Genomic DNA, 27,651 nt, shown 5'->3' with positions numbered 1-27,651 from the left:
GTGGCAGGGATGTAGTTTTAATGGGAGGCCAAGGACAGCCTCTTAATCACTTATATGTGAGCAGAAAAATGACCAGATGTGTGTGCTCATGAGCATCTCAGGCAACAGAAGCCACTAATGGACTTCTCAGAGCTGCTAAGGAACAGGGAGGCCACATGGCTGAGTGCAGTCATCAGGGGAAGAAGAGGCCACAGGGTTGATAGGTAGATAAGCACAAGTCATTTGGGACCATATGGATTCTTTGGATTTCATTCTAGATGTGATGGAAAGCCATTGAAAGTGACTTTTTCTTTTTTCTTTCCTTTTTTAAAATTTTTTATTTTTTAAGTCTTGCTCGGGGGTCCATGCTATCAGTGGCTTTCTGGAGCTTAAGTGGCTCTACTTCTGCCTTTCAAGTACTTGAAACTACAGATACATGCTACTGTATATAGCTTGAAAAGGACATTTCAAAAAAATGTTAAAAAAGGTTTCTTGGGACAGGCACCAAAACTACACAGAGAAACCCTGTCTCGAAAAACCAACAACAAAAACAAACAAACAAACAAACAAATAAATAAATAAATAAGGCTTCTTGGGTCTGGTAACAAGATCTGTTAGCCCAGCTGCTTGAGGCCTGAGACACAAGTTCAAGGCTTGCTGTGTTACAAAGTGAAACCCTTTCTCAAAATGAAAGAATACTAAAAGGACTAGGTATGTACCTTAAAGATAAAGCACTTGGCTAGCACATGCAAATTCTTGGGGTTCAATACCTTTTGTGCAAATCCTCTCTATGGGAGCAAGTTTAAAGGTAGGGAACAATTAGTGAGGTATTGCAATAGCTGTGGCTTGAACAAAGACAGGAGTGCTGGGTGAGTAGTACTCATATTCAAGATGTTGGGAAAACAGTCCAGATAGGAGCGAGAAGGAATAAAAAAAAAAAAAAAAAAAGAAATCAAGGACAAATTTGCTGGGTTCAAATATTTTAGGAACACAGTGATTATACACAGTAAATGTTTAACTCTTCACTTTCAAGACAAGAATATCTTGTTCTTTTATACACTAGTATTAAAAACCAGAGGTGAATGTATGGATTTGGAAATAAACTGCTCTTCATAAACAGGAAACAGGGTTGTAGAACGTTTGGCTTTACCTATTCACAAGGTGCTCTGAGAAGCCTCTCCTCAGGTGATCCTTTCCCTAAGAACAGAAAGCTACCAGGTCAGGGTAATGCTGTACACCTGTTGAGACATGAGCTGAGACACTGACACTTCACACCTCCCACCTCAGGATTTCCATCAAACAAGTCAAAACTACAAGACAGTTCTGACAAAACAGCAAATCAGGGAATAATTTCAAACTACAGACAACTTCTCCCCCCGCCCTGCCCAAGACAGGGTTTCCCTGTGTAACAGCCCTGGCTATCCTGGAACTTGCTCTGTAGACCAGGGTGGCCTCAAACTCACAGAGATCCACCTGCCTCTGCCTCCCGAATGATCGGATTAAAGGTCTGTGCTACTACTGCCTGGCCCAGATAACTTCTTAGTAGCTGTCAGGTTAACACTTGTATTAGAAGCCTTGTTCATGAGACCCCTTTCAGCACATTTACAATGTACACATTCATTCTTTTAAAACTTCTTAGAGAGAGGAACATTCTATGATACATACAGCGACTTCAATCTCCCATTTTCCTTCTAGACAATCTCCTGTGCCCTGAGACCACTTAGTCCCCTTCTTCATCTCTAATAGCAGAACTAGGCAGGCAAAAGGGTGAAGCGACTGGGCCCGTGGAACCTTCTGCAGAGAAGGCACTTGAAAGTAGCATATCACCTGAATCTGCTGGCCAATTTGAGTGGAACCAACCTACCAGAGAGCTGTGATCCAGTACATGGATGAAGGATGATACAACCACATAGATACCATCTTGCGTTTATTCACATAGAGGGGTAAGAATCGGTACAAATCATAGACATTGTTTAAATACAAATAAATAGTTCTAGTTTCCAAAGAAACAACTCTAGCTAGTCTTAAGTATTTTCTAGGTTCCTATTAAAAATAGAAGGCTATTGGCGTCAAGTTCTACCCCACCACAACCCTTTGAGAACTTAAGGATGAAACGGTGAGTTCTATACTCTAAGAAGTCACCAGACAAATGGGAGCCAGTGTTCCCACTTCCCTGAATGAGCTAAGTGGAAGGAGAGTTTCTTGCATCATAGATACACACAACTAATAAATTGAGGAAGTATTCAATATCTAAAGATAGCTAAAAGGACCGGCCTTGGGAAAAGTGATAAGAATTCCTCTGACGCAGTTCTGTCGACTCTAAAATCTCGAGTCAAGTGTCTTAACCAGGGAGACTTGAGTTTCTACACTCCAAGTTATCATGGGTGGCACCTGTGGTGAGTGACAGTGATTTGCCCAGTGGAGAACGGTGCTGCTAATGGAACAGTCTGTCAGGTCCTGCACCAAAATGATCAATACTGAGCTGAAACACATACCCAAGGCTGTCTGTTTACATTTGTCTCTATAATATCACACTCAGTATGTCCAAAGACAAAGCTATCTGTGGAGAAGCATGCTGTCAGAGTAAGGCTCATTTTTAAGCTGTGCCATCTTCCAAAATGACAGAACACATGTGGTTGTTATGTCTTGGTGCCCGAGCACTGGCTGCACTGCCCTCCTTAGCTGTACAAGGTCACTCAGCCACTTTTCACAACCCCACAGAACTGCTGGAAAGTAATGGTGGAGAGTGACCAATGAAGTAAACTTTAGGTTTTCAGAGAAAATTTCTTTTCTACCTAGATTGATCAGGATACGATGCTAACTGCAACAACTTCATGCTATAAAACAGTCTCTTGGAGCAAGGGTATTAAAATCCAGGTTAGTGATAACATTCGGTATTACAGAAGGCAAGGTTATTCAGATTTAAAACCATGATAGCCAAATAATAAAAGCTGGATTTCCAAATAGAATATTGCTGTGATATAAAATGCTAAATCTGATTCTACATTTTGTTGACAAACAATTTTAAGACATACACCACGTTTTCCTAATTGAGATTTGGAAATAATAAGCATAATTCTTAAACAGATCGCTACAATATTCACTAAAGGGATCAGTTGCTTTTTGCCAAGAATTCTCTTTTTAGTCCAACTGAAAGATTTCCACAGTAAATTCTTAAACAGTTCTAAATACAACTGAAAATGTCTCTCACTTCCTACCCTCACCCTTATTTTTTGTTTATGTTGAAAAGATGTGTATATATAAAAGTGCTAAAAGTTTTTGGTGGATGTTAATAAATTTAACATTTAATTTAATTAACAACTTTAAATAACAACTTTGTATGCTTGTTTTTCTCTCTGGCACACTGTGTTTCTGGAGTTACAAATCCAAACAAAGCAGCCAACTAGAGCAGCTCAGTGTTCAAATCACAGTTTGGACACATTCCTATTTATTCTGGATGATGCTCAGTTCCACACATAGTTCAGGGAAGACACATCCATATGAATACCAAACCCGTTATGTCAGCAGCCCTGACGTGACTCTGCAGTTGGCAGTACCATTGACATCTACAAATACAAAGGAGGAGGATTTCAAACATGGAGACCATTTGCTTTCACTGCTCCAGTAATTCATCATCATCTTCGAGACTTCCAGGCTGTTCTAGAGTAAGGTGTAGTCCTCTTCTTATCTGGTGGTTTAAAGTAGGAGTAAACAGGTGCTGCCGGGTGCTCTGCGTCAGGGTTCTCTGCCATCATTTTCAGCTTTGCTTCAATGGCTTTGATCTTGGCAGTGACGCTGGAAAAAGGACAGCAGAGGATGAGAACGTGCCTGTTTACATTTCCCCTTCCTACATTGATGTGTATTAGGGAAGCCATACAACATCAAACTATAAACATGAACCAAAAAAAGTCAAGTCTGACAACCAGTTATATATATTTTTTCCAGTTATATTTTTTATGACATAAGCCTAGGCACAGTTTTGCGTACTTCACATGGCCGTATATAGTTAGTCTTCAGACACAGACACCAGATGGCATCTCTGTGCCTGTCAGAAAGTAGACAAAGATAGATCGACAATGACGTTAGAATGTAGGTTATAGTTCTTATTTTGCAAACGTTAAATGGCTAGCAAATGAGAGTTGAGATTTGGATACAAACTGGGTGAAAACCCCATGTTATTAACTAATACACTAACAATCATACCTTTTCAACCACCGAGCAGTATCACAAAAAAAAAATTCTAGAAATCCTATCAAGTCTCTTTGTCTGTCTGTCTGTCTTTTAATTTATGTGTATGGATGTTTTGACTGCAGATATGTCGTCTGTGTTCAGTGCCCCCAGAGTCTAGAAGATCCCCTACAACTAGAGTTACAGGTGGCTGTGAGCCACCGTGTGGGTGCTGGGAATTGAACCTAGAACCTCTGGAAGAACAGCCAGTACTCTGGGCCATGTCTACAGCCCTAAGTTTCTTTTTATTAACCAATGTGATACAGTGAACCAGACACCCACCATCCTCTGGACTTTACAGCTTTTAATTATTCTAACAATAAGAAGGGTTACTCTGGATTATATGGGATAAATGCACCCGAGAGTCACAAGGCATCAACAAACTGCAGAGGTAGGACTCCACCTGCCTTTTTGTCAAAAAGCCTTTGCTTTTTCCTCTGCATCAGAGAGGGAGGGAGCTGCACAGCTCTGCAGACACACAAAGGATGAAGTGAGGGGTTCTGCAGAGCTGAGCTGAGAGGCACTGAAGTCTGACTTAGGGACACTGTGATCACTGGAGTAAAATGCAAAGCACTCAGGCAGCAGCAACGGGCTGCCTGGCAGATCCCATTTCTCATTCTTGGTGCTGTCAATGGTCTATAGCTAGTGAGACAAATTTGTAAGGAGTGCCTGCAAGGTCTTCTAGAGATCTTCAAAGGGCATACAGTGGTTGAACATTCTCATAGGTAACAAATTAAAAAATAAAGTCAGCAAGAAAAGAACAAATGTGTGAAGAGACAGACCCTTTCCCTGCACAGTTATTCAAACATCGCATGGATCCCACAAATATGTGTCATATTTGCATCAGTAGAAGAGCCCGACATTGCAATAAAATGGTAATGTATTACTACACCAGGCTGTCTGATAAACAGCTGCAAGTATAGAGTCTGAGAAGTTAAAGCCATGTTCTCTGAACATGGAGACCATCAAGCATACATCCAGAGATCAATACAACGGAACTATAAACATCTCCATGGAGATCAGATTTTATGGGGATGATGCCATATGGATATAAGCTCTCAATGACACCCAAGAAATCATGTTTGTTTTCTATGTAATTAATTTCAATTTCAAGACCATCTCCTCCTCTTGAAGTTCAGTGAGATGCTTTTAAGTCTGTGGGGTTCAGGGCACATCGCATATAAGGAGGACACATTTCCTTCCTGTCCAGGGTTCTGTCCAAACAGGTATCACAAATTTTATAATTTTATGATAGACTGAGAGTAATTGTTAATTTCTGATCCGTGGCTGTTGCTTTGAATACCTTCTTCCTCTTTCCTGACAGGCTTTAACTCTGACTCTGCTACTTACTACCAGCATGGTTTCAGGCATGGTACTTCACTTTTATAAGCTTCAGTTTTCCCATATGTAAGTGCTTCTTATGGCATTAAAGGATATAATAAAGTACTTATAAGTTCTTACTTATAGAAAGTTGAACAGACCCTGGGCATTGTTACTGTTATTGTTAAAATTTTCCCCTAAGCTAAGTGCAAAAAAAGAAAAAAAGAAAAAAAGAAAAAACAAAACCCCAAACCGCCCCCCCCAACTGCTTCTGCTCAACCACTCACTTCCCTTCCCTTTTTCTGCTCAACTCTTAGTGCTCCTGTTTTGAATTAACTCCAAAGAAGCAACTGACAATTCATACAAACTGGAACAAAACTACTATAGTTGCTGCACGGGTACATAGAATTAAATGTCTGCAAACATAAGCGAAGCCATAACCAGGGAGGAATCAGTATATGATGGAAACGCCAGAGATTGAGGTCTTGTAAGAATGCGTGTTTTCAGGGTAAGGGCTGTGTCTGATGGATCTCTGTATCCCCAGCTCAAGGCGTGGTACGTGACAATTAAACCTGTTCTTTTTTGAGTGAATGAATTCTATAAATGGTGGTACATGATCATGGTGGGGGTGGGTAGGAAAAAGAGGAAATATATACTGAAAACATCTCCCAACAACAAACCAGCGATTCTATTCTATAATAAGAGTCACTGTGCTGTAAATAAAGGCAAGGAAGAAAGACATGGATGACCTATTGAATCACAGTCCTGTAGACGCCACCTTACCTGAGGTTAGATTGAGTAGGTTCAGTGCTTGAGGATGGCTCAAGGCTGATGGGAAGGATTTTATCATTCTTGTTATGATCATATCTCTGAAAGTGAGAAAAAGGGTAAATTATTTCACCTGGGCAGAAAGTATTCCTGACTGTAGTGCATGGTTAAAACATGCCAACCCTACCCAGTTTATCTCAGCATATTCCCAGTCTTGAGCCTGTATTATATTTAATGTCATACAAATTTGTCATAGTTTTGGCCTAGAGCAGTTTAGGAAAAGAAGTTGAGAAAGAGCTTCTGTCTAGCCATTAGTCTTCTTTACTGGGAGAAGACTTCCCTAGCTAAGCTTCACTGTCCAAATTCCCAGACGGCACAAATGCACAGCAGGGCTACCCTCTTACATTCTTAAACTGCCATATATTGCCTCTTACAATATTTGTTTTATTCAAAACACTTTAAAATTCTGGTAGATTTTGCGAAGTACCAAGCATAATATTCAACTCTTAATAGGCGTGAGTGGGGGAGAGAAGTAGTAGCAGCATTCAGTGGCAGATACAGAAAACGTTACATAGTAAAGGAGTTTAATTTGATGTAAGATAATTACACACTTGTTGTGAAAAGTAAGTGTGGTATTAAGGAGCAATCAGGAGTCTTTGGTCAAAAAGGAACCATGAGGTAGAGATTTCACATGAGAGACAGGATGAAGAGTGATTTCTCCTGCTTGCCTTTTCAATGAGATGCAGGATGAGAAAACACCAGCCAGTCTGGTAAATGAGACTAGATTTTATTCTGAGTAAAAGCACTCAGTAATTCTGTCTTAGACACTAAGTGTGCCCCATCATGACCTGAGATGCTCACAGGCCTCACAGTTTTATGATCTGCTTTTCAGCAGAGAATCTCCATTCAAATGTTGGTTTACTTTGAGTCCTTATGGGAAGTGGGCAGCATGCTTCAGGACCTATGTTCATCTAGATAAGAGCAGAGGCTCCAGCTCTGGCAGCTGCAAACCTCTCTGTTTACAGATCCACTGTACTGGGAGTCATCGCCTGGGACTGCTCTAGCCCACATAATTCACTACCTTTGTGCCTGCTGGAACAGAATATCATTTTTAGAAAAAGAAAACAAACAAACAAACAAACAGCTTTTCCAGTACTTTTCCTCAAGAGATGAACTATAAAATGGACAGGGCAGTGTGCCATTTTTCAGGGCCCGGAGACATCCCACAAAGCCACACTATAGTAACTCTTCAGACCTCTGAAAGAAGGAGACTGCCATGCTTTACGCACATAGAGAAACTACTCATTTCTCAAGCATTTAGAACAATAAATACATTCAAACTCTCCTTAGAGATGTGAGGCTGGGAAGAGTCTATTAATGTCCACAGCAACTAATTAAAAAATTAAAAAAAAAAAATTGTTTTCCCTCCAAAGAACAATTCCCATTTAAAAAAAAAAAAAAAAAAAAAAGGCAGAGATTTGAGTGCACACATCAGCCACAAGCAAAGAAGCAAAGATCGATCAAAAATGGGATCTGTGGCCATGTGCAGAGATATTACAACGAAGGAACCTGCTCCCTTCCTGAGAAGCTTTTCAAAAGGAAAATCAGGCAAGACAGCAGCAGGAAAGCGGAGCATGGCTGCTCCAGATGAGGAGGCTGGGTCAAATGGAGAGGTGGCTGCTTTCTCCAGAGACTGGGTTAGGATGAGGCAGGGTGCTGTCTGTCTGTCTCCCCTAGACTTACCTTGACTTGAGCGTGAGCCCATCGTACCACCAGCTTCTTAGACAATGCCAGCTTGCCATTGAGACACTGGATGGCTTGTTCTGCTTCCTGTCCAAGAGAGGGACAATACTTAGTCAGAAAATCAAATGCTTATTAGTTATCTGTATTCTCATCGGGCCTTAAGTAGGTTGCAGTGGCTGGGTTTCTAACCAAATTGCTTTTGGTACTTGGGAAATGGCTTATAATTTCAAATGGCAAAACAACAGCATCTGAATTTTTAAGAATTGAAACAAAGTTTCAAATCCTATCATTTGCTGGCATTTGTCAGCTGTAAAATACAGTCACTACTTGTCCCACGGGGCAGTGTGAGCACTCTCAAACAGGGGAGGAGCTCCCAGTGTTAGCTGACAGCAGTGCCCATCATGTCTATCTTTCTACACACATGCTCTAGCTGGCATAGAGCAGACTACATCAAGGAACTGTGCTCTCTTCAGGAGTTCTGGAGCCATATCCTGGACTACAGCTTCACAGATATGGGTGTGAAAGAGATCAGTCTGGAAAAGCAGGAGCCAGTCCCAAGAGACTGAGCAACATTCCTATGTGAGGCAATCTATACATCTAATTTTTAGAGGGTAAACTCCCCTGACCCTTCCCTGATCAGATATAACAGAACAAGGTTAAAAAGAATTCCTAGGGTTGGGGATTTAGCTCAGTGGTAGAGCGCTTGCCTAGCAAACGCAAGGCCCTGGATTCGATCCTCAGCTCAAAAAAAAAAAAAAAAAAATTCCTAAAGCTGCATAAAGTCACTGTACATACTCCCAGCAAACCTGGCCATGCTTCCCCATCCTGACAAACCTTCTTTGCCCCTCAGGTATCCATGAGGTATCCATGTAAGGGTAACCTACCTCTAGTAGGGGTGAAGGGACCCTTAAGGAAGACCTCAATGGCAAGATGCATCTGAGACTGAGGAGTAGCCAAACTGGCATCCCCAGTGAGTTCATATTATTCACTATCCACCGTGTATCAGGCATTGGCTGTTCACTTGTCGCAGCAATGCACTACAGCACAGAGTGCTAGACAGGAGACATATTCTTTTGTTTCACTTGGTAGCTTAGAATGTCCACAGTGCTCTATTAGTCCTGAAGTATCTGCAGCAGTAGAGGCCAGCAAGGGATAAGTATTGCAAAAGAACAATGTCCATCTCTGTACTTTGTTTTGAAGTTCACAAATTTAATACTAAATGCCAATAGGATTGTCATACATATACTTTGTAAGAGAACCTCTTCGCTTACCCCAATTGTTAGATGAAAACTAAGGCCGAAAGAGACTTGCTCAAAGTTAGTAATTAAAGAAACAGGAATATAAAGTATGCTTTATGACCACTAGTCCAGGGTTTGAAAATGAACACGTGTCCCTAATGTGACCTCTGGTTTTAACTGTCTGCAATAATCCTCACCACTCTATCATTAAGGAAAAACATATAAAAATGGTTATCATATGACCATCCTTTAATTGCTTCCACAAAAGAGTGGACAATTAGAATAACAACATATCATTGTTGCCTATAATATCTTCAAAAACTAGAGGAAATAAAAAAATACTCAGACAGGTGAGGACAGATGATTTTTTTGGGCAGTCTTAGAACTCGCACACATCACTGTGAGAGGCATTCTGGCAACTGTATTTTTTTTTTTTTTTTAACTATGTAGTCCAGGCTACCCTCCAACTCTCAATATATTCTTGCTTTAGTCTCCCAAGTGCTAGAATTGCAGGCATGTATAACCATGCCCAGAGTGGCAACTGCATTAAGAAAAATCATGTCTTTTTTTTTCCTTTTTTGAGCTGTGTAGCCTTATCTGTCCTGGAACCTGATCTGTAGATCAGGCTAGCCTCAAAATCAGAGATCCACCTGCCTGTGCCTGCTCCCAAGTGCTGGGATTAAAGGTGTACACCACCATGCCTGGCTAAAAATTATGCCTTTTGATGATGTCATTCATTCCATTTCCCTAAATGCAGTGAATGTACATAGTTACAGCTATAAAGATACCCACTCCTTAATATTTATACTAGTCAGTCACTGGTGGTGACTCATATAACTAATAACTGGGGATCATGTAACATAAATCCATATAATACTATGCAGTCACCAGAAATTACAGTTTTTTCTTTTTTTTTTTTTTTGAGTCAGAGTTTTACTATGTAGCCATGGCTAGACTGGAACTTACTATATAGACCAGAATGGGTTCAAATTCAGAGATACCACCTGCATCTTCCTTACAGGTGTGTACCCAGCATCTGATGATTACTTTTTAATTGCATCCTAAGTCACATGTAAAATGTACAAATTTCATAGCCAGGCAGTGGTGGTACACGCCTTTAATCCCAGCACTCAGGAGGCAGAGGCAGGCAGATCTCTGCAAGTTCAAGGCCAGCCTGGTCTACAAAGTGAGTTCCAGGATAACCAGAGCTACACAGAGAAACCCTGCCTTGCAAAACAAACAAATAAACAAACACAAGCTTTAGATACAGATCATTGTAGATCAATGTGTGCTATTGGGTAGGGTAGATCCGGGGTACTTATCTAGCTAGCTAGCATGTACAAGACCCTGAGTTCAGCCAGGCATGATGGCGCACAGCTTTAATCCCAGTACTGAAGAGGCAGAGGCAGGCACCTTGTGAGTTCCAGAGAGCCAGGGCTACACAAGTGAGGCTGCCTCAGGAAAAAAAAAAGAAAAAAAAAAGGAACAGACAGACTGGCCCTGGGTTTAATCCCAACATCACAAAAATAAATAAAATTTGCATGCATTTGTTTTTAAGACACTGAGATAAAAATATATAAATTATGTAGGCATATGTACAATTAAAGTGGTGTATGGGGCATGTGCACATGTCAGGTCAATGCAGAGTGCCCTCTTCTACTGCTCATACCTTGTTTTTACAGCAGGGCCCCACCCAACCTGTAACTCATGGACTGGTTAAGACTGGCTGGCCACTTAGCTCAGGGGATTTGCCTGCCCCACCTTCTGCACACCCAGTGAAGCACTGGGATCATAATGTGTGTCACCATGCTTTTATGTGGGTGCTGGGGTTGGAACTCAGTCCCTCCTAGTAGGGGTGAAGGGACCCTTAAGGAACACTTTGGGCACCTGACTGACTGAACCATCTCCCTATCCCCAAAAGGGTACATGCTTAAAAGATAAAATGGGGGGCTGGAGAGATGGCTCAGAGGTGAAGAGCACTGGCTGCTCTTCCAGAGGTCCTGAGTTCAATTCCCAGCAATCACATGGTGGCTCACAACCATGTGTAATGAGATCTGACGCTCTCTTCTGTATACATAATAAATAAATCTTTAAAAAAAAGGTAAAATGGAATCAACTGTTTGAGTGGCCCCACCAGAAACAGGCCTCAACAGAAATGACCCAAAGGAGCTTGGTTGGCCAGCCACTAAAGCATCAAACAAAACAAGGGAGGAAGGGTGTCTATCACATGCTAAATGTGGGCATCCCAATTCATGTGGCCAGTAGGAACCAGTCACCTTATAGCTTGAGCCCAGGGAGAGGAAGCCTGTGCAAGCCGCACTACTGAAGTCACTGGTGGAAGGGATGATTCCTTTAGAGCTCAGTGTGAGGCACACAGAGAATAACCAGACGTGACTCCTGCCCATGAGGTCTGGTGGTCAAGAGATATAAAAATGACTGCGACAGAGTGCAAACCAAGAGAGGGAGAGGGAGCTCAATTACCTGCTTAGTTTCAAAGTTAACAAAACAGTACCCTCGGGGCTGGCCCTCCAAAGCGCCGGACTTGTGAAAGAGGAAGTCAAATTGCTTCACCTTGCCGAACTTCTGGAGGAGCTTGAGGAGGTGGTATCTGTGGAGACAGAAGAGCCCATGAGTCCACTCCTGGAATTCTGCTGGCTACTCAACCTCAAAGGTGAGATAGAAAAAGGGAGATAATTCACCTCAGGCAAAAAAAATTCTCTGGCTACTGCCCTATGCTTTCCTGCAAACTGCTGTATTATTTTCTTTGGGAAACAGGATTGTTTGCCTCCACTTGGAATGGGAACTAGAATTGTCATGGCTATGCGCCTGTCCAACACAAAATACCAAACAAAAAACCACACCTAACAAACAGCTGTCTGCCCACAAGCACTGTTTGTTTTTCTTTTGGGGAAAAGCTCAAAAATAGTGTCGACTTATTTATTTTTTAAATTTCTTGGCAATGATTTAGCATTTGTGAGTATCTGTAACTTCACCAGAAACACACAAACACACACACACACACACACAAAATGTACCCTGCATTAAAAATAAACAAAGTTGCAAAATCATCCATAGTCATACAAACAAAAACCAGCCCTAAAGCACCTCTCGGTTAGACTTTGTAGTGACTCTGCTGAACCCAAACACAGCTAGCGGCACTTCCACAAGGCTTTAGACGTGACTGGAAATTAGGACACCGTGGAAGTTGTCCTCAAATGTGACTGAGGCTGGTCTCACCATGCAGGTGATACCGGCCAGCTCTGTGAATCAGCCTACCTCAGTTTCCATACCACAGTGTACACTACGGGTATGGTCAATAAAAGACAGAGTCAAGGGAGGAATTTATTCCCAGCAGAGGTTCGCCACACTATCTCTTGCCATCCTGCTTGCTCCTTTCTTGTAATTCCCCACTCTTATAACTCGCTTGGCTTCTATAAGACTTTCGAGTTGTTCAAACAGATGTGGCCTTAGCAGGTTGTTGTGGCTAACCTCCATTCTGACTTCCTGTCATCCAATGTAAGGGTGAGACAAACCAACAGCTTTCCCATTTCCTTTTCCTCTGGCCTTCCTCCTGGCACCCTCTAAGCTATTCAAATGGAGTCAAGGCTTTCTCTAAACAATGCTGTCCCCTTGATACTAAAAAGGTATCAGCCCACATGCTAAATCGGTTACTACTCGGAATTCTACCCCACAGGGAGCCAGTCAGGTCCTTGTGGGTACATTTATATTCCTGCTGTTTGCTAGGAGAAACTCACCAAGATTTTATTCTTGAGCAAGATCTCCTTTGGGAAGCGGAGATAGGAAATACGTCACACACTGCACTAAATCTGACACTAATGTGCATCAATAAGCAAGTCCTTATAGTTACTCAGGTGTCTGATACCATTGTAGAAAGACACAATACAGGTCTAGTACTGGGATGGGAGGAAAGGCTCCCAAGCCCCATTGAGGATAGTAATCTGGTCCTTAGACTGGTTTTGAAAAGGAAAAGAACCACAATTCTGTACTCAATTACTATCTCCCATCAGGAGACCTCAATCACCCAATGAGAATGCAGGACTCCCTGGGGGGGGGGGGGCTGGGAGACATTTCTAGTACAAACCTCTGTTCTTGATTATCTGAACAGGCTACAGCAAGGCTGAATCTCCCCCATAGGCTTTACTTCATAGCCACACCTGCTCTTATTATACCCGTTCAAACCTTCACAGCACATCAATGCCATAGAACGGTGGGTCAAGCCCATTTAAAACAAAACAAAGCTTAAGGCTACTATGGCATAGCTATCTTTTCATTAGCTTCGTTCTACTAAATAGCAGGAAGGTAACGCGATTGGCATTTCCTAGGAAATGAATTTTCATTTACTCAAGCAAAAAATGCCAACAGATTATTCATTGTAAAGCTAACAAACACATGCTGCTTGAGAAGTGTGACCCTAAGATTCCAGGAACATCTGCTTAGGCCTGTGTCTTTCAACTTCTCTAGGATTTCTTTTCTTGTTTGATAATTTCTTGAAATTATCGGAACACAGAAACAAGAGGAATGAAATGTTTACTACTTTGCTTCCTGGAGATGGGGACTGACAGAGGAAAAAGCCTGAAGCCTCTTGCTTTCACATCTGCAAGTACTTTTATCTGCTGCTGGGGTATGGGGCTCAGCCCTCAGCAGCAGCTTGCTTCCCTTAAGGAATCGTGCGCCCTGCTGCCCTCAGGAAAGAGAATTAGTGTACACGTCCCCACACACTTCTGTTCTTCTGTAACCCAATCAGCGCTTTCTTCTCCTAGTGAGTCATTAAAATGGCCTTCTGCTCTGGTGGCACACAAGTAATCACATGTACATATGATAAAAAAATACCTACTAGGTGCTGAGAACCAGTGAGGCATCAGGACCTCTAGACGAATAAAGGTGCCTTCCAGGCCCCAACGCTGGTTAGAGGAGAACAACGAATATACAGCTATGATCAGTGTACATTTACAATACAGACAGAGCACACATGTTCATGTACACACACACACACACACACACACACACACACACACACACACACACACACGGAAGAGTAGGAAAGCTTGAGAAAGGGGATATTTGTATGCAGCATCAGTGTGAGTGAACACTGTGCAATGAGAAAGGTGAAGTTTGACTTCACTATTGGAAGAGAGTAGAGTAGGGACAGGCCATGAAGGATATGTATACAGGGAATTTTGATTTGATGTTACAGGAAGCAGAGAGCCTTTAGGTTCTTTGTCTTTTTTTAGTATGTAAAGTTTTTAGAGAAAATTTTTTTTCTAAGTCTATAAAAATTACTCTGAGGATAATCTTTTTGTCTTGTGCCATACACCTTACTAAATGTTTTATTGTCTCAGATTTAAGTAAGCAAACAGTCAATGCCATTTCATGAAGGAAGAGTATGAAGTGGCAGACACCCTGCTGTCACAGGCTCAAGTATCTGCTTCCAGTGAGTCCTGGTTTATCCAGTCAGCACCAGAAGGACACTTGCATCTGATTGGTTCGCCACCTCTTGGCTTTTAAGTTTACTCAATGTGTGGCAAACTGACTTCTTCCCTACAAACTACCCCATGGTCAATGGAGATTTGAGTTTACACTCCCCAGTCAAGACCTCTGGGGCAAGCCATGGGTTTGAGCCCCAGCATTACAAAACAAAAGTAGAACACCCTTCAGAATTATCTTTACGCCACTCTTCTTCAGTTCCTGTTTCTCACATCTCAGACTCACCTAGCAATCTCCAAGTTCACTATCTCCACCCACATGGCAGCAGTAACAGTGAGTATCTCCTGATGAACCTGCAGCTTCAGTCTTGCCCTTCCAATTCACCTTGCATGTATGTAGTGAAGTCCCTCACCAAAACCTTCCTGTCTTGGTATCAGGTTCTTGTTAACATCCAGTGACTTTATTCTACAGGAAATTCAACTTGTCTGAATACGACGTAAAGAGCCCATCTCCATCGACAGTATTCTAGCTATCCAATTGCTTCTTCATTACCAGTAGGACTCATTCTTGCCTTAAACCAAAAAGTCCTTTTGGATCTGCTTATATTGAGTCAACTTCCTTGCCCCGACTGACACGCTTTTATTCATTTTCCCCTCTGCTTAGAAGGCACTATGAAAATTTCTACTGGTTCTCTTTCACACTTTCATACAATGCAAAGGTTACTTACTTATTAATACCCGAAAAAGAAAGCCAGTACTAAGTACAGCATGGTAAATCAACATGTGAGGATATTAACTTTTCGGCTTCCCTGCTGAAAGGGCTGGTGGTATTTAGAGGAGTTTTAAGCTTACTGTCTGGGTCTCACAGCAATTTATAAGTTTCTACATGTTGAATTCAAAACAGGATGCTTTAGGTCACGGTTATTCAGTTACCCTATCAGACTATCTGAGCAAAGGTACACTGAATTAGGGAGGAGGAAATGAGAGCCATCATCCTTTACTTTGTCAACTGGGAAAACCCATGTCACTTTCCTTTTCCTATACAGAAGGGCAAATCTGTTCCCTCACCTCACCCAAGCTGTTATGAGGTGAAATAGGAGGATGTCACACAGTATTAGAGTTAGAAGAAACATTTCTGCTATTTAGTTGGACATTCTCACTTTACAGAAACATGAGGTACAATGAAGCTGAGGAATTAGAACACAGTGGAAGTAACATGCACTTAGGCTTGAATGCTTCTGTAAAAACAAGTGCCCATCACTCCAAGTCTCCAACATCTCCTTAGTCACATGAATGCTTCTGGCATACAGCACAGTCCTAAAACACTCTATGTTCACAAATGCTCTATCTTAACAATACAGCAAAATCTGGAAGTGATTATTATTTTAATTATTCATGTAGGTTCACCATATCTACCCCCAAGAAGAGCAGGATCCAAGAGAGTTCATGTATCTGAATCGCATGAACATGAAGAGCATATTTTTGAGACCAGATTGTCACATTCTTGAAAGGAGACTGATGGACGTCCTGTATAGCTTAAGAAGAATTCATTTTAATAACCAAAAAAAATACAGAAAGCCGGGCGGTGGTGGCGCACGCCTTTAATCCCAGCACTCGGGAGGCAGAGGCAGGCGGATCTCTGTGAGTTGGAGGCCAGCCTGGGCTACAAAGTGAGTTCCAGGAAAGGCACAAAGCTACACAGAGAAACTCTGTCTCCAAAAAACCAACCAACCAACCAAACAAACAAAAAACCAGATATACACAGAGCAACTCGAACTAATCACAAAATAAATGTGGGTTAATTAAAGATAGAATGCATTGTTCAAATGTTGTTTAAAAAACTACCACTGAGGCTGGAGAGATGGCCCAGTGGTTAAAAGCATGGGATGTTCTTCTAGAGGACCTGGATTCCATTCCCAGCATTCACATGGTGGCTCACAACCATTTCTAACTCCAGTTCCTCCAGGGGATGTCATGCTCTCTTCTGGTCTCTGCAGGTACTAGGCATACATGTGGTGCACCATACATAAATGCAGCTAAATACTCATATGTATAAAATAGTAAGAACAAAAAAGCACCCCCTGGGCTGGAGAGATGGCTTAGTGGTTAAGAGCACTGTCTGCTATTCCAGAGGTCCTGAGTTCAATTCCCAGCAACCACATGGTGGCTCACAACCATCTGTAATGAGATCTGGTGCCATCTTCTGGCCTGTAGTCATACATGCTGTATACATAATAAATAATTAAATCTTTTTTTAAAAAAAGCACCCCCTACTACTGTATTAAGATACCTCTGTATCTTGTAACTATATGCTTTGTTTCCTAAGAAGAAATAAGAGAGTACTTAAGGAGAGACACTCAAATCAACTTCTGGAAGAGATTAGGAAAGAAGTGTTAAAGAGCTGGGATACAATCACAGGAAAGAGAATTAAGGGTCTGGTGAAGAGGAAATAGCAGGAAGTGGCAGCAGTTTTTTTGGTTGGGTAAGCTTAATTAGGAAAACTGGAAGACATTCTGCAAACTCCCCTTGTGAGTCATTAGAAGGTTAGAGATTTGCATTCAACTGACAAAAGTACCATGTGTTCATATTCCTTCAATGCTGGGGAGTGACTGTACATTAATTATTTAACTAGGTTCTGTGGTGGTATTGTGTTCCCCAAAATACTGTGCACCCTAATAAATTTATCTGGGGTCAGAGAACAGAACAGCCATTAGATACAGAGGCTAGAAAGTGGTGGCACTCACGCCTTTAATCCTAGCATTCCAGAGACAGAGATCCATCTGGATCTCTGTGAGTTCAAGGCCACACTGGAAACAGCTAGGCATGGTGACACATGCCTTTAATCCCAAGAAGTGAGCCTTTAATCCCAGGGCGGTGATGGCAGAAAGTAGAAAGATATATAAGGCGTGATTGCCACCATTTTCTAACCTCTGTATCTAGTGGCTGTCTGTTCTCTGACCCCAGATAAATTTATTAGAGTGTACAATATTTTGGGGAACACAGTATCACCACTAGGTTCACTATTTTCTATCCTTTGAGAAGCAGGATCTAAGAGTTCATGCATTTGAGCAACTTGAAGGAAATGTCTCCATAAGACTCATGAAATTTAGCAAAGTGACACTAAGCTGTCAAGTGAACCACAAGCTTTGATTGACAGCTATGGTTTAGAAAATTCCATAACAAATCAGTTTAAGACAAAGCATTCCAAGGTGAGGAAGTCACAGAAGGAACACAGAGCAAATAGTTTTGGCGATATAGAAATGGGTACTACAGGTAGAACAATCACATCTGGCCAGCAGGGCACTGACCTGCACTGGGCATTTAATGTTGCCTTTGACTGACATATCAGTGGCAAAGTCTTACTCCGATGTTCCTGTCAGCAATATGCCATAAACCCAGGGGCAGATGCCCTCGTGAACCCTCTGATGGACAGCAGGGCACAATCAGCAAAGAAATCTCAGTACCTGAACTACAGCCAACACAACCAGCACTGTGTCCACACTTCAGATCTCCATTCAAACAAGGAGAGGTGGGAGTGGGAACCCTCTGGGGAGCACCAGAGGGCTTGGGTTTTAGATGATGGAGAAATTTAGATGAACAGACATTAATTAAGAGCCTGTGCAGGGTTCACACATCCATCCTCATAGTCATAGAGAGGATGTTAAATACATTCCACATTCCAGAGTTCCCACGACCACAGCAACATGACATGCAGACAACATACTATCTCTGCAACTTAGGTGGACACCCAATGACATCTGCACTTACCTGATTTGAGCTTTCAAAGGTTTAGAAGCTAAACTTGGTGTTGTGACATAAAATCACATCTCTTTTCCTCTTTCCTAATCCCATCCTTAAACACACCTCATCTCATCCCAGACTCAGATAAGCAGGTTCCCTCTCTTCTTACTCTGTCTGGCCCCACTCTAGGAGAAGTCCAAGACTGCTCATTTATTCCATGCTTGCTTTAAGTACTGATTCCATGGAGGTCAGCCTTCTTACCCTTCTTACTCTGCTACCAACCACCACCCTCCCCTCACAACAAGTGGTAAACATAAAAACCTATCAATTCTCTGCCAAGATACTCCTTTTCACTGTAATGGCTGGTGGAAAGAGTAGGAGTCAAGACTACTGTATCCAACTGGTAATAATTGTATCCAATTGGGCAAAAGTAACTCTTCTCCCAGACCCTCATTTCCTTTATTGTAAGGAAAGAGAGACAGATAGTATCAGAGCCATCTCAACCCACGGAGCTTGCCTAGGGATTGCCAAGAGAAGAGTGGCAGCAGATAAAAGGCTCTTTTCCCTCCTTGGTCAAAGCAGCTCTGAAGTCCTATTTTACACACGGCTTCTTTCAGATTTACCATAGGGCTTCTCTTGTTTAAGCTGCTCGGCACGGTGCTGGGCACACTACAGGCACTCTGCTCATTTAATGAGTGAGTGAACGCAAAGGGACTAGGGTGATCTCTAAGATCTCTTCCCACTCTCACTTTCTATGGTTCTGTGGCTACTTATAGTAGTCAGTCACATGGGGCCCAAATGCCTATTTGCAAAGATCCCGAGACTTCTTCGTGTTCCTCCATTCTGGGAGATAAAATATGCCTTAGGTTGGTTCCAGAACAATTCCTCATAACCACTAGGTACAGATTCAAACAGTTGGCAAAGAGTTCTATTCTTTGCTGAGTAGGAAGGAAGAGGCTTACGACTGAAGGAAATCCAAAGCTGTGTCCTTACAGCTGTAGAGTACAAATGTATGAAGAATGGGAACAGGCTAAAAAGAGCATCATGTCCCCATCAAAGAAAAACTGAACCAAATGAAGGGGTCGAGATGCACAGCACTGCTCTGGAAGTCTCCTGGGCATCCACAACACCTCTGCACACAATCAACTAAGTGATCTGTACTTACTCTGTGATTTTGGGATCCAGGTTGCCAATCCATAATCGGTGTCCTTCCTGTAGAGAGCCCTCTGAAAGGATGGATGCATTCTCCAGGGGAAGGGTTTTGATTTCTGCTTCCATCAATCTCTATGAAATACTAAAGACAATGTGAGCATTAAGGCAGGAGAGTGGAACAATCTTGTGTGAACATGAGACTTCACATGCAATTTATCCAAGGAAGGCATGCTCTCTGGGCAGTCCTTCAAAGGCCTGTTGTTCCCATCTGGCCTTGGACCAGTTCCCTTGGGACAGTCCTTCTGGCAGCCAGAGCTGCCATTTAGGATAAAGAGGTATGGCTGTATGGAGGGTCTTGATCTTCCTGAGGCAGGAGGCCAAAGGCTCTATTACCACATAGTACTCCAGGAAAAAAAAAAAAAGGAAAGCCACCAAGAAGATAGTCTTGAATGTTGAAGGAATGGGGTGGAGTGGGGGGATGGGGAGGTGGAGAACAGCTTAGGTTCCTGTTCTTGGAGCAGTTCAGCAAAGGGAGAGGTGGCACAAGAGATGTGAGCACAAACACTGGAGTTAGAGCTGAATTTGAAAGCAGGCTGTGTGACTTATTTACCTGAATTTTACAGGTTTCAATTTCATCAAATATAAAATTAGAAGCAATAGTTCTTATTTTATAGAGTTGGGAAGATTACATACATTAAAAAATTACCAAACCACATGTTTAACAACAGTTAAGTAGTTAATATACATTAGCTATTGACCACCAAGTTTACTGTTTTGGTAGAAACAAGAGAGGAATCTACTTAGTTATTATAGTTCATCGTCTGCTTTCTTAGTGTAACTTTTGGCAAGACACTTAACTTCTCTTAAGTCCTTTTGTGAGGACAGTACCTCATAAAGGAATGTAGCTTTGCCAAGTTATATCACTAAGGCTTTTAGGACCATAATTCTTAGAAGTATTCAAGACCAATAATTCTCACTCATCTTAATTCCTGAAGTATCTCATCTCACAGAGCAGGGGAATGACAGCTGTGGCAGAGGCAGTGATGTAAAGAACAGAGATCCTGGTGTCAGAAGACGTGAATGCGCCACTTCTACTGAAGTGATTTTTCTCAGTACCTCTGTTTCCTCTTCTTATTTATTTACTCTATTGGGGGGGGGATGTACATATGATTTAGCACAGGTAGAGGTCAGAAGACAATTTTCAAGAGCTGGTTCTCTCCTTCCACTCTTGCTTTGGCCATGAACTTTGAGGGGCTGGAAGAGATAGCTCAGCAGTTAAGGGAACATGCTGCTCTTGCAGAGGACTGAGGGGTTCAGTTCCCAGCACCCTTGGTGGCTCACAGCCATCTCTAACTTGAGTTCAAGGAGATGAGATGCCCTCTTCTGACTTCTGCAATCACTGCATACATGTGGTACACATACACAGATAGCAGGCAAAAGACTCATGCACATAGAGTAAATAAATCTAAAAAATTCATAAAGATAAACCTTGCTTCACTTATTAAGGTTGCTGAGAAGAAATGAGTTGATAGATGAAAAATAAAATTTTAATAAATCTATACTATGATAAAGGAAAGATAAAGGGACAAGGAAGATAGCAGGCCATGACAGACTTCAGACCTCCTTGCTAGAAAAACAAAAACAAAAACCCCATGTGTCTTCTATATCGAGAGGTGACTCAGAGCTCAGTCCTGTAGGAAATAGTTCCCACCCTCAGAATGCTTATATTTGAAAGGAGAGCAGAACTAAATTTTACAATAAGTGAAAGTAATTAATGACAGATACTGTAAACAACGAGAAGGGTCAAGTGACTTGGAGTTGGACTACTTTAGACTAAATAGAGTCAGATCTGAGTGCTAGAACTTCTGATGTTCTCAAGTCTAAAAGGCACAGTAACACCAAAAGATACTTTAAAAATGCCAAAGATGCCATTCTTCCAATTGGAAGAATACAATCTCTACGAGATTAGAGAGATCTGTATTCAAAACTGACTTTCCCAATTACTGTGCCTTTTGTAAGTAACAGTATCTCCCTTATGTGTCTTCCTCACATTCTGTCTCTGCCACTTTTTTCCCTTCCATATAAAATGAATACAATGTATTATTTACTTTTTGCCTATGTCTCTAAAATAATAAAAGCTCCTATAGCGCAGGGCCTTGCCTGGCTTGGTCATGGTTCTATGCTCAGCAGGTAGTGCACTGCCTGGCTCAGATTTGGTACTATTTTCTGAGAGAATAAATGAAACAAAGTTAATTATCTTCTTTCAAAAAAACGGGACAATTATTCCTGTATCACATGGCTATTTTAAATATGAAAATAAATATACATGTGAAAGCTCAACACGTGGATTTTTGAAAAACAGTGAAGTCTAATAAGGTAGTATGCAACTATCAAATCTTTTGGGGTTTGCAATGACGACAGGAACAGTTCATAAATGCCTCTCTAGATCCCCCCAGCTGAGCTGTATCAACTCTAGAAGCCAGGAGGGGACTGGGGTCGCTTATTCCTAAACACTAACAGCGAGCGGGGTCAGGCCAGGAACCAGGGTTTCCCGATTCCCGGCTGCGAAAGGTTATTTCCGGGCAGGAGCAGGACAATCCGGGGCGGGGCCTAGAAGCCGGCGGTGAGAACAGTCTCCGCCATGGTCCCGCCGCCAGGTTGGCGCTGGTACTCACCTGCCAGCCTCGGAGCTGTGCCCTCAGCTCATGCCCTGGAACCAGCTTCCGACGCCCGGGTCCGAGCGAGGTACGTGAGGATACCTCAGGCGAAACACCGGTCGCCGCCCGGCCGCCCCTGACGCGCTACGTCTGCGCCGCCGCGCCGCCCCGTGACGTCATGACGCCGGCACCGCCGCCTCCCCTGTCGCGCGTGTTTCTCTATAGTCCGGGCTATAGCTGGTGAGTGGCCTCCAGGGGTCTCAAGGCGCGGGCGGGGTCCAGCTGCCACTGACACTTTTTCAAGAACCTCGAAGGGACCTCGTGGGGCTAGGCTACCGCCCGTGACCGGTTCAGCAGAGTTCGGCTCGACTTAAGGCCAGGGGCGGGACTTCTGGCCCGTCTACCCTCTCGGGTGTGGGCGGGGCTCGTGTCACTCACTCCGCGTTTAGCGCCTTGCCAGGGAACTCGGTAAACAGTTCCTGATATTTAGGACGTCACCTGACGGGAATATTGCCTCTTCCGACCAGCCTATGCGCAGACGTATAATTATTCCCAGTGATGAGGCGCTGTCCTTACTAGGGTTTCACGGCTCCCAAGTGGTGGAGTTTAAATGCTACCCAGGCCTGAACCGAACGCCTGGGCTTTTAACATCGTCACTCTGCCGTCCTGTGGGCAAACAGTTGTCATTTCGATGGTGCTTCAACATTTCCACTGCTCTGGCAAATTTTACAGATGAGATTGAGATTGCATACTTAGGAAGTGCTAGAAGCAGGACTCTTGTCTAGGCCATCGTAAAGTTTTGTGCGCTTTCTTTCCCCCATTCTTGTCTTTTAATTAACCCATACACACTACTTGCCTTCTGCTTTGGTGAGGCAGCAAGTCAGACACTTGCCACTGTAATGTCCATCAAAGTGGCTAGCCATGAAAACTCCAGCACCACGTTCATCAGTTGACTAATTTTGCCATTTTCATCTACCTTATAGTATTCCAGCACAGCCAACTTGACCTTTCTTTATGCTTATTCTTCTTGGGAGTGGTGTAAGAAAGACTTCTTAGCACCACCATGAAGTTTCAACACAAGATAAAGAGTGGACTCCTTTTGAATGTTGTAGTCAGACAAAGTACAGCCATCTTCCAGCTGCTTACCAGCAGGATCAACTTCTGCTCATCAGGAGGAATCCCTCCTTATCCTTATTCTTGGCCTTTACATTTTCTACAGCGGGATGGCTTTCCCTATAAGGGAAGGAAATGCACATTCCATTGCATTTCCCAGAATTTTGGGAGAACTTGTGGTTGGAAAGCTGGAAGCGTCATCTGATTCCTTCAGTTAATGACTGAGGAAAGAAAACCAGGAGAAATGAGTTGCTCCAGTGCATGTCCTTGGTGGAGCTGAGATGCGTGCTTTTTGAATGGGTGTGGTTGTGAATCATAAAGATGCATGTGATGGGGATTGATAGAGTGAGGCTGTTGGAGTCTAGGCCTCCTAGTCTTTAGGCGAAGCCTTTTGTCCACTTGTTAAATTTTATTATTCCTCTTTGGCTTGTGCCAAGGACATCTGAATGCTGTATTGAGTCAGATATTACAATACCTTTCTTTACATGATACTGAATTTGAAAAAGAGCACACCCTATTCCAAACAAAGAACTAGAAAAGCAGTGATAATGGAGTCAGTGTTGAGAAGCAGATCCCAGGACTGTAGTTGGAATCTTAAAAGTTCTTATTAATAAAATCAAATCTGAGGCCAGTTATTGGGGTGAATGCTGGAAGATCAGAGACACAGAACAAGCCACAGTTTCCTCACCTTGCTAATTCCTCAGGTGATCCTGTTTCCTTAGGCTGGAAGCTTCTGAGTCTTCCTCCACATGAATCTCAGCTGAACTGTGTTGCTCCAAAGCCTGAACGCTTAACCAACAACTACATGCTTTACTCACTTAGTTCCTGGTCCTCACGCTTCATATACCTTTCTCTTTCTGCCCCCACTCCCTGGGATTAAAGGTTGGGTTTCTGGGATTAAAGGCGTGGGTCACCACGCTTAGCTGTTTCTAAAGTGGCCTTGAACTCAGAGATCCGGCTAGCTCTGCCTCCCAAATGCTGGGATTAAAGGCGTGCATCACCACCACCCAACTTCTGTTATGGCTTACTCTTACCATTTTCTAGCCACCATTTCTGGCTTTGTTCTAGTGGCTGTCTGTTCTCTGACCCCAGATATGTTTATTTCGGGGAACACACAATATTTCGGAGGACACAATACCCACCACACAGGACCTGCCATCAGAAGTGAAGATTCCAACTCTGATGTGGACATCTTGACACTGGACGAGGATTTAGTCTTTCTAGACATCTGTTACCATACTTATCCTTCCTGTACGATGTCTGTGTTCTTGTACTATCCTAAGTACAGGATACAGTAGTGGACAAGTAGATTAGTCTACTAGAATAGTCTGTGGAGTGCCAACAGCCGTGTGGAGGTACTTAGACAAGGATCAAACAATTATACAAATTTTTACTTTTGTTGTTAAAAACTAAATGCTGTGATGAAGTATTGGGTATGAAAACTGGATTTCAGGAAATGTGACATAGTTGGAAGAAGTGGCCATTAACCCTGTGCTCTGACAGACAGATGCTTAAGATGAGATCTAAAGGAAAAAAAAAAACTGATGGCAGAGAGACCAGGGGACACCATTCCAAGCATATTTAATGATTTAAAAAAATGTTTTATTGTTCCGGGTAATGACATGGGGGGTGGAGAATGGTGGGGTGATACACACCTTTAATCTCAGTACTTGGGAGGGAGAGGCAGGTGGATCTTTGTGAGTTCAAGGACAGCCTGGTCTACAGAGACAGTTCCAGGACAGCCAGGGCTGTTACACAGAGAAACCTTGTCTTGAAAAACAAAACAAAACAAAACAACAACAACAAAATTGTATGTCTATGGGTGTTTTGCTTAAATGTATATATGTGCCTAGTGCTTTTGGAGGCCAGAAGAGGGTGTTGAATTTCTGAGGACTGGCGTTATATAGATGGTTGTGAGCCACCATGTGGGTGCTGAGAATCACCTCTTCTTAACCTCTGAGCCATCTCTCCAGCCCTCTTAGTAGCATATTTGAAAACTCAGGAATGGGGGAAGCTCATGAGGAAATGAAAGATCAGTTTATTTTGTAAAATGTGTGTGGTAATCAAATACAATAAAATGGGAAAAGTATTTTTTACACAAGGTCTTGTGTGTTCAAACATATTAGAAATGTATGTTTTGTATCAATCAATACACAGCTGATTGGAAGGGGTTGCTGGGACAGTGGACAAGCTAGGATGTAGGTTCATAAGTGTATGAAACTCTTAAAGAGTAAACAAAAAATATGATTAAAATATTAGTTATCTGGGGGCTGGCTTAGTGGTTAAGAGCAGTGGCTGCTCCTTCAGGACCTGGACTCAATTCCCAGCACCCACATGGCAGCTCACAACTGTCTGTCCAGGGGATCTGGCATCCTCACGTAGACATACATGCAGGCAAAACATCAAGGCACATAAGATAAAATAAAACATAAAAATAAATAAGTTATTATTAAAAATATTAGTTATTTAAAGTGAAAAAAGATGTGGTGGAAGTTGTTGCTGAGAATGACTAACCTACTCAAGGTCACACATGGAGTAAGTGGGAAAACATTCTATTGTGAGTAGATTAATGTTATTGGAACATACTTAAAATCTGATAAGTTCCTTCAGTTTTAATGCTTCATATACTGACCAGAGAGTTGGTGTTCCTAAGGTCAGAGACCTAACAGATTGGTTTATTGAACTTCCACTGTGAACTTCCCTGGCTCCTGTGCAATTGAAACGTATGCCTCAAGCATTCCAGCAATGTGGTGTATTTATAGAATTGTCTTCCAGTTCACTTGTGTTGGGTCTGCTTTTTGGTGCTGAATTTTCTATCAAAGGTTGTTTATTTCTAACCCATTTTAGTTTCCTGTTGCTTTGTGGACTGGTATTATGACCCACAACAGGAACTCCAGGAAACTTGTCACACACACTGCAGCCAGATTGAGATGCTGTCAATTAAAAAACCTAAACTGCACATTATCATACAGCCATAAATGTGAGTAGGTAGAAACTTAGATTTAGAAATGTCAACTCAAAGCCAAACTTTTGTGAACAGTTCTTAAATAGTATTGAACTATTAGTTCCCTATTCTTGGGCAGTGTCTTAATCTCTCTGGACCTCAGTTTCAATATCTACAAAGTAGGGACTATAATGCTTTATCTGCCGCATTATTAACGGGAGTAAATAAACTAATATGAGTGAGCCAGCAGCCCAGGCCTGCATTTGTGTAGACTTCACGTGCTGATTGCTGATATCCAGCATAACTTATTAAAAATCCCATCAGGAGAAATGGTTTATTCATTTTTTTTTTTTTTTGCTTTATTTATTTCCTTCATTCTTTACTTGTCTTTTTTTTTTTTTTTTTTTTTTTTTTTGAGCTGAGGATCGAACCCAGGGCCTTGTGCTTGCAGGCAAGCGCTCTACGACTGAGCTAAATCCCCAACCCTTTACTTGTCTTTTTTCGACAAGATCACATCTAGCTTAAGCTAGCCTCTAGTTTGCTGTTTAACTGAGGATGACCTTTAACTCCAATTCTCCTGTGTACACTTAACTGCTAGGATTATAGGCATTCCTCACCTTATATGGCATTATGTGTTGCTCATTTTCTTTTCATTAAAAAGAAGTAGTGAAGGTAATAATAGTCAATAATAGTCACACGTTAGTGCATGCCAGGTACCATGTTGAATGTTTTATATGTACTTGGTATTTCATTTTTGAATGAGGCTTACCTTTCTCATTGATAGGGAAAGGATGAATTACCCCCGGCAGATGTATTCACATCTGACTGAATCTAGGCCACTTTACACATCAGTCCTGACATATGTGCAGGTGTCCTCATCATATCTGACCCTAGCATGGAAGTCCTTGAAACTGATAGTGATCAATAAATATTATTGTTTGTGTCCCTATTATCCAGTAGTCACCTTGTTAAGTGTTTTATCTGCCTAGCCACATTATTCTCAACTTGAAGAAATAAGTACTACCATTTTACCCAAGAGAAAATGGAGATGCTGCAATTCTTACTTAGTCAGTGGTGGAGCTGGGATTGGATTTTATGTCTTCATGCTGCAGAATGCCTACTCTTGTTTTCCATAATGCTGCATCAACATTCGAGCAGGTTTGTTTTGTTTTTAATGAAATGTGATTTCCAAAGATAGTGCTTTCAGACACTTGATACTAATTGTTCTTAATTTTTAGCTAAGTAATAACCAGATTCGTGGCAGAAGCTCTTAGTGTTGTATTTGTTGACTAGGACTGTGTTCTGTCTGAGGAAGCAATAGCATC

The 27,651-nt window shown here is 42.2% G+C and overlaps 2 protein-coding genes across 7 annotated transcripts in view; one reads left to right on the top strand and one right to left on the bottom strand.

The window, feature by feature from the left end:
• Window positions 1-1,889: 1,889 nt before the first annotated feature.
• Window positions 1,890-22,509, bottom strand: Rbm18 (RNA binding motif protein 18). 2 transcript variants are annotated; one of them, XM_036183606.1, is made up of 6 exons: window positions 22,288-22,509; window positions 19,626-19,754; window positions 11,757-11,883; window positions 8,038-8,124; window positions 6,310-6,395; window positions 1,890-3,774 (listed from the first exon to the last, which is right to left on the bottom strand). In XM_036183606.1, the coding sequence occupies exons 2-6, from the start codon at window positions 19,736-19,738 to the stop codon at window positions 3,615-3,617; spliced, it is 573 nt and encodes a 190-aa protein (XP_036039499.1). In that variant the 5' UTR covers window positions 19,739-19,754; window positions 22,288-22,509; the 3' UTR covers window positions 1,890-3,614. The 2 variants fall into 2 exon arrangements, with proteins under 2 accessions (XP_036039499.1, XP_036039500.1); XM_036183607.1 differs by having other exon boundaries at window positions 19,626-19,744; window positions 22,288-22,447.
• The window catches only part of Mrrf (mitochondrial ribosome recycling factor), a 75,469-nt gene continuing 70,036 nt past the window's right edge, over window positions 22,219-27,651 (top strand). For 2 of the 5 annotated variants that reach the window (XM_036183604.1, XM_036183605.1), the window contains exon 1: window positions 27,310-27,484. In XM_036183604.1, coding sequence (XP_036039497.1) covers window positions 27,369-27,484 — 116 coding nt within the window. In that variant the 5' untranslated portion in view covers window positions 27,310-27,368. Of the gene's footprint in view, window positions 22,510-27,308; window positions 27,485-27,651 lie in introns of those variants that run through there. The other 3 variants (XM_036183603.1, XM_036183601.1, XM_036183602.1) reach the window with 3 other exon arrangements.

The sequence above is a fragment of the Onychomys torridus genome, chromosome 4, assembly GCF_903995425.1.
Source record: "Onychomys torridus chromosome 4, mOncTor1.1, whole genome shotgun sequence".
Classification (NCBI taxonomy): Eukaryota; Metazoa; Chordata; class Mammalia; order Rodentia; family Cricetidae; genus Onychomys; species Onychomys torridus.
This window is presented reverse-complemented; position numbering and strand designations above follow the sequence as displayed.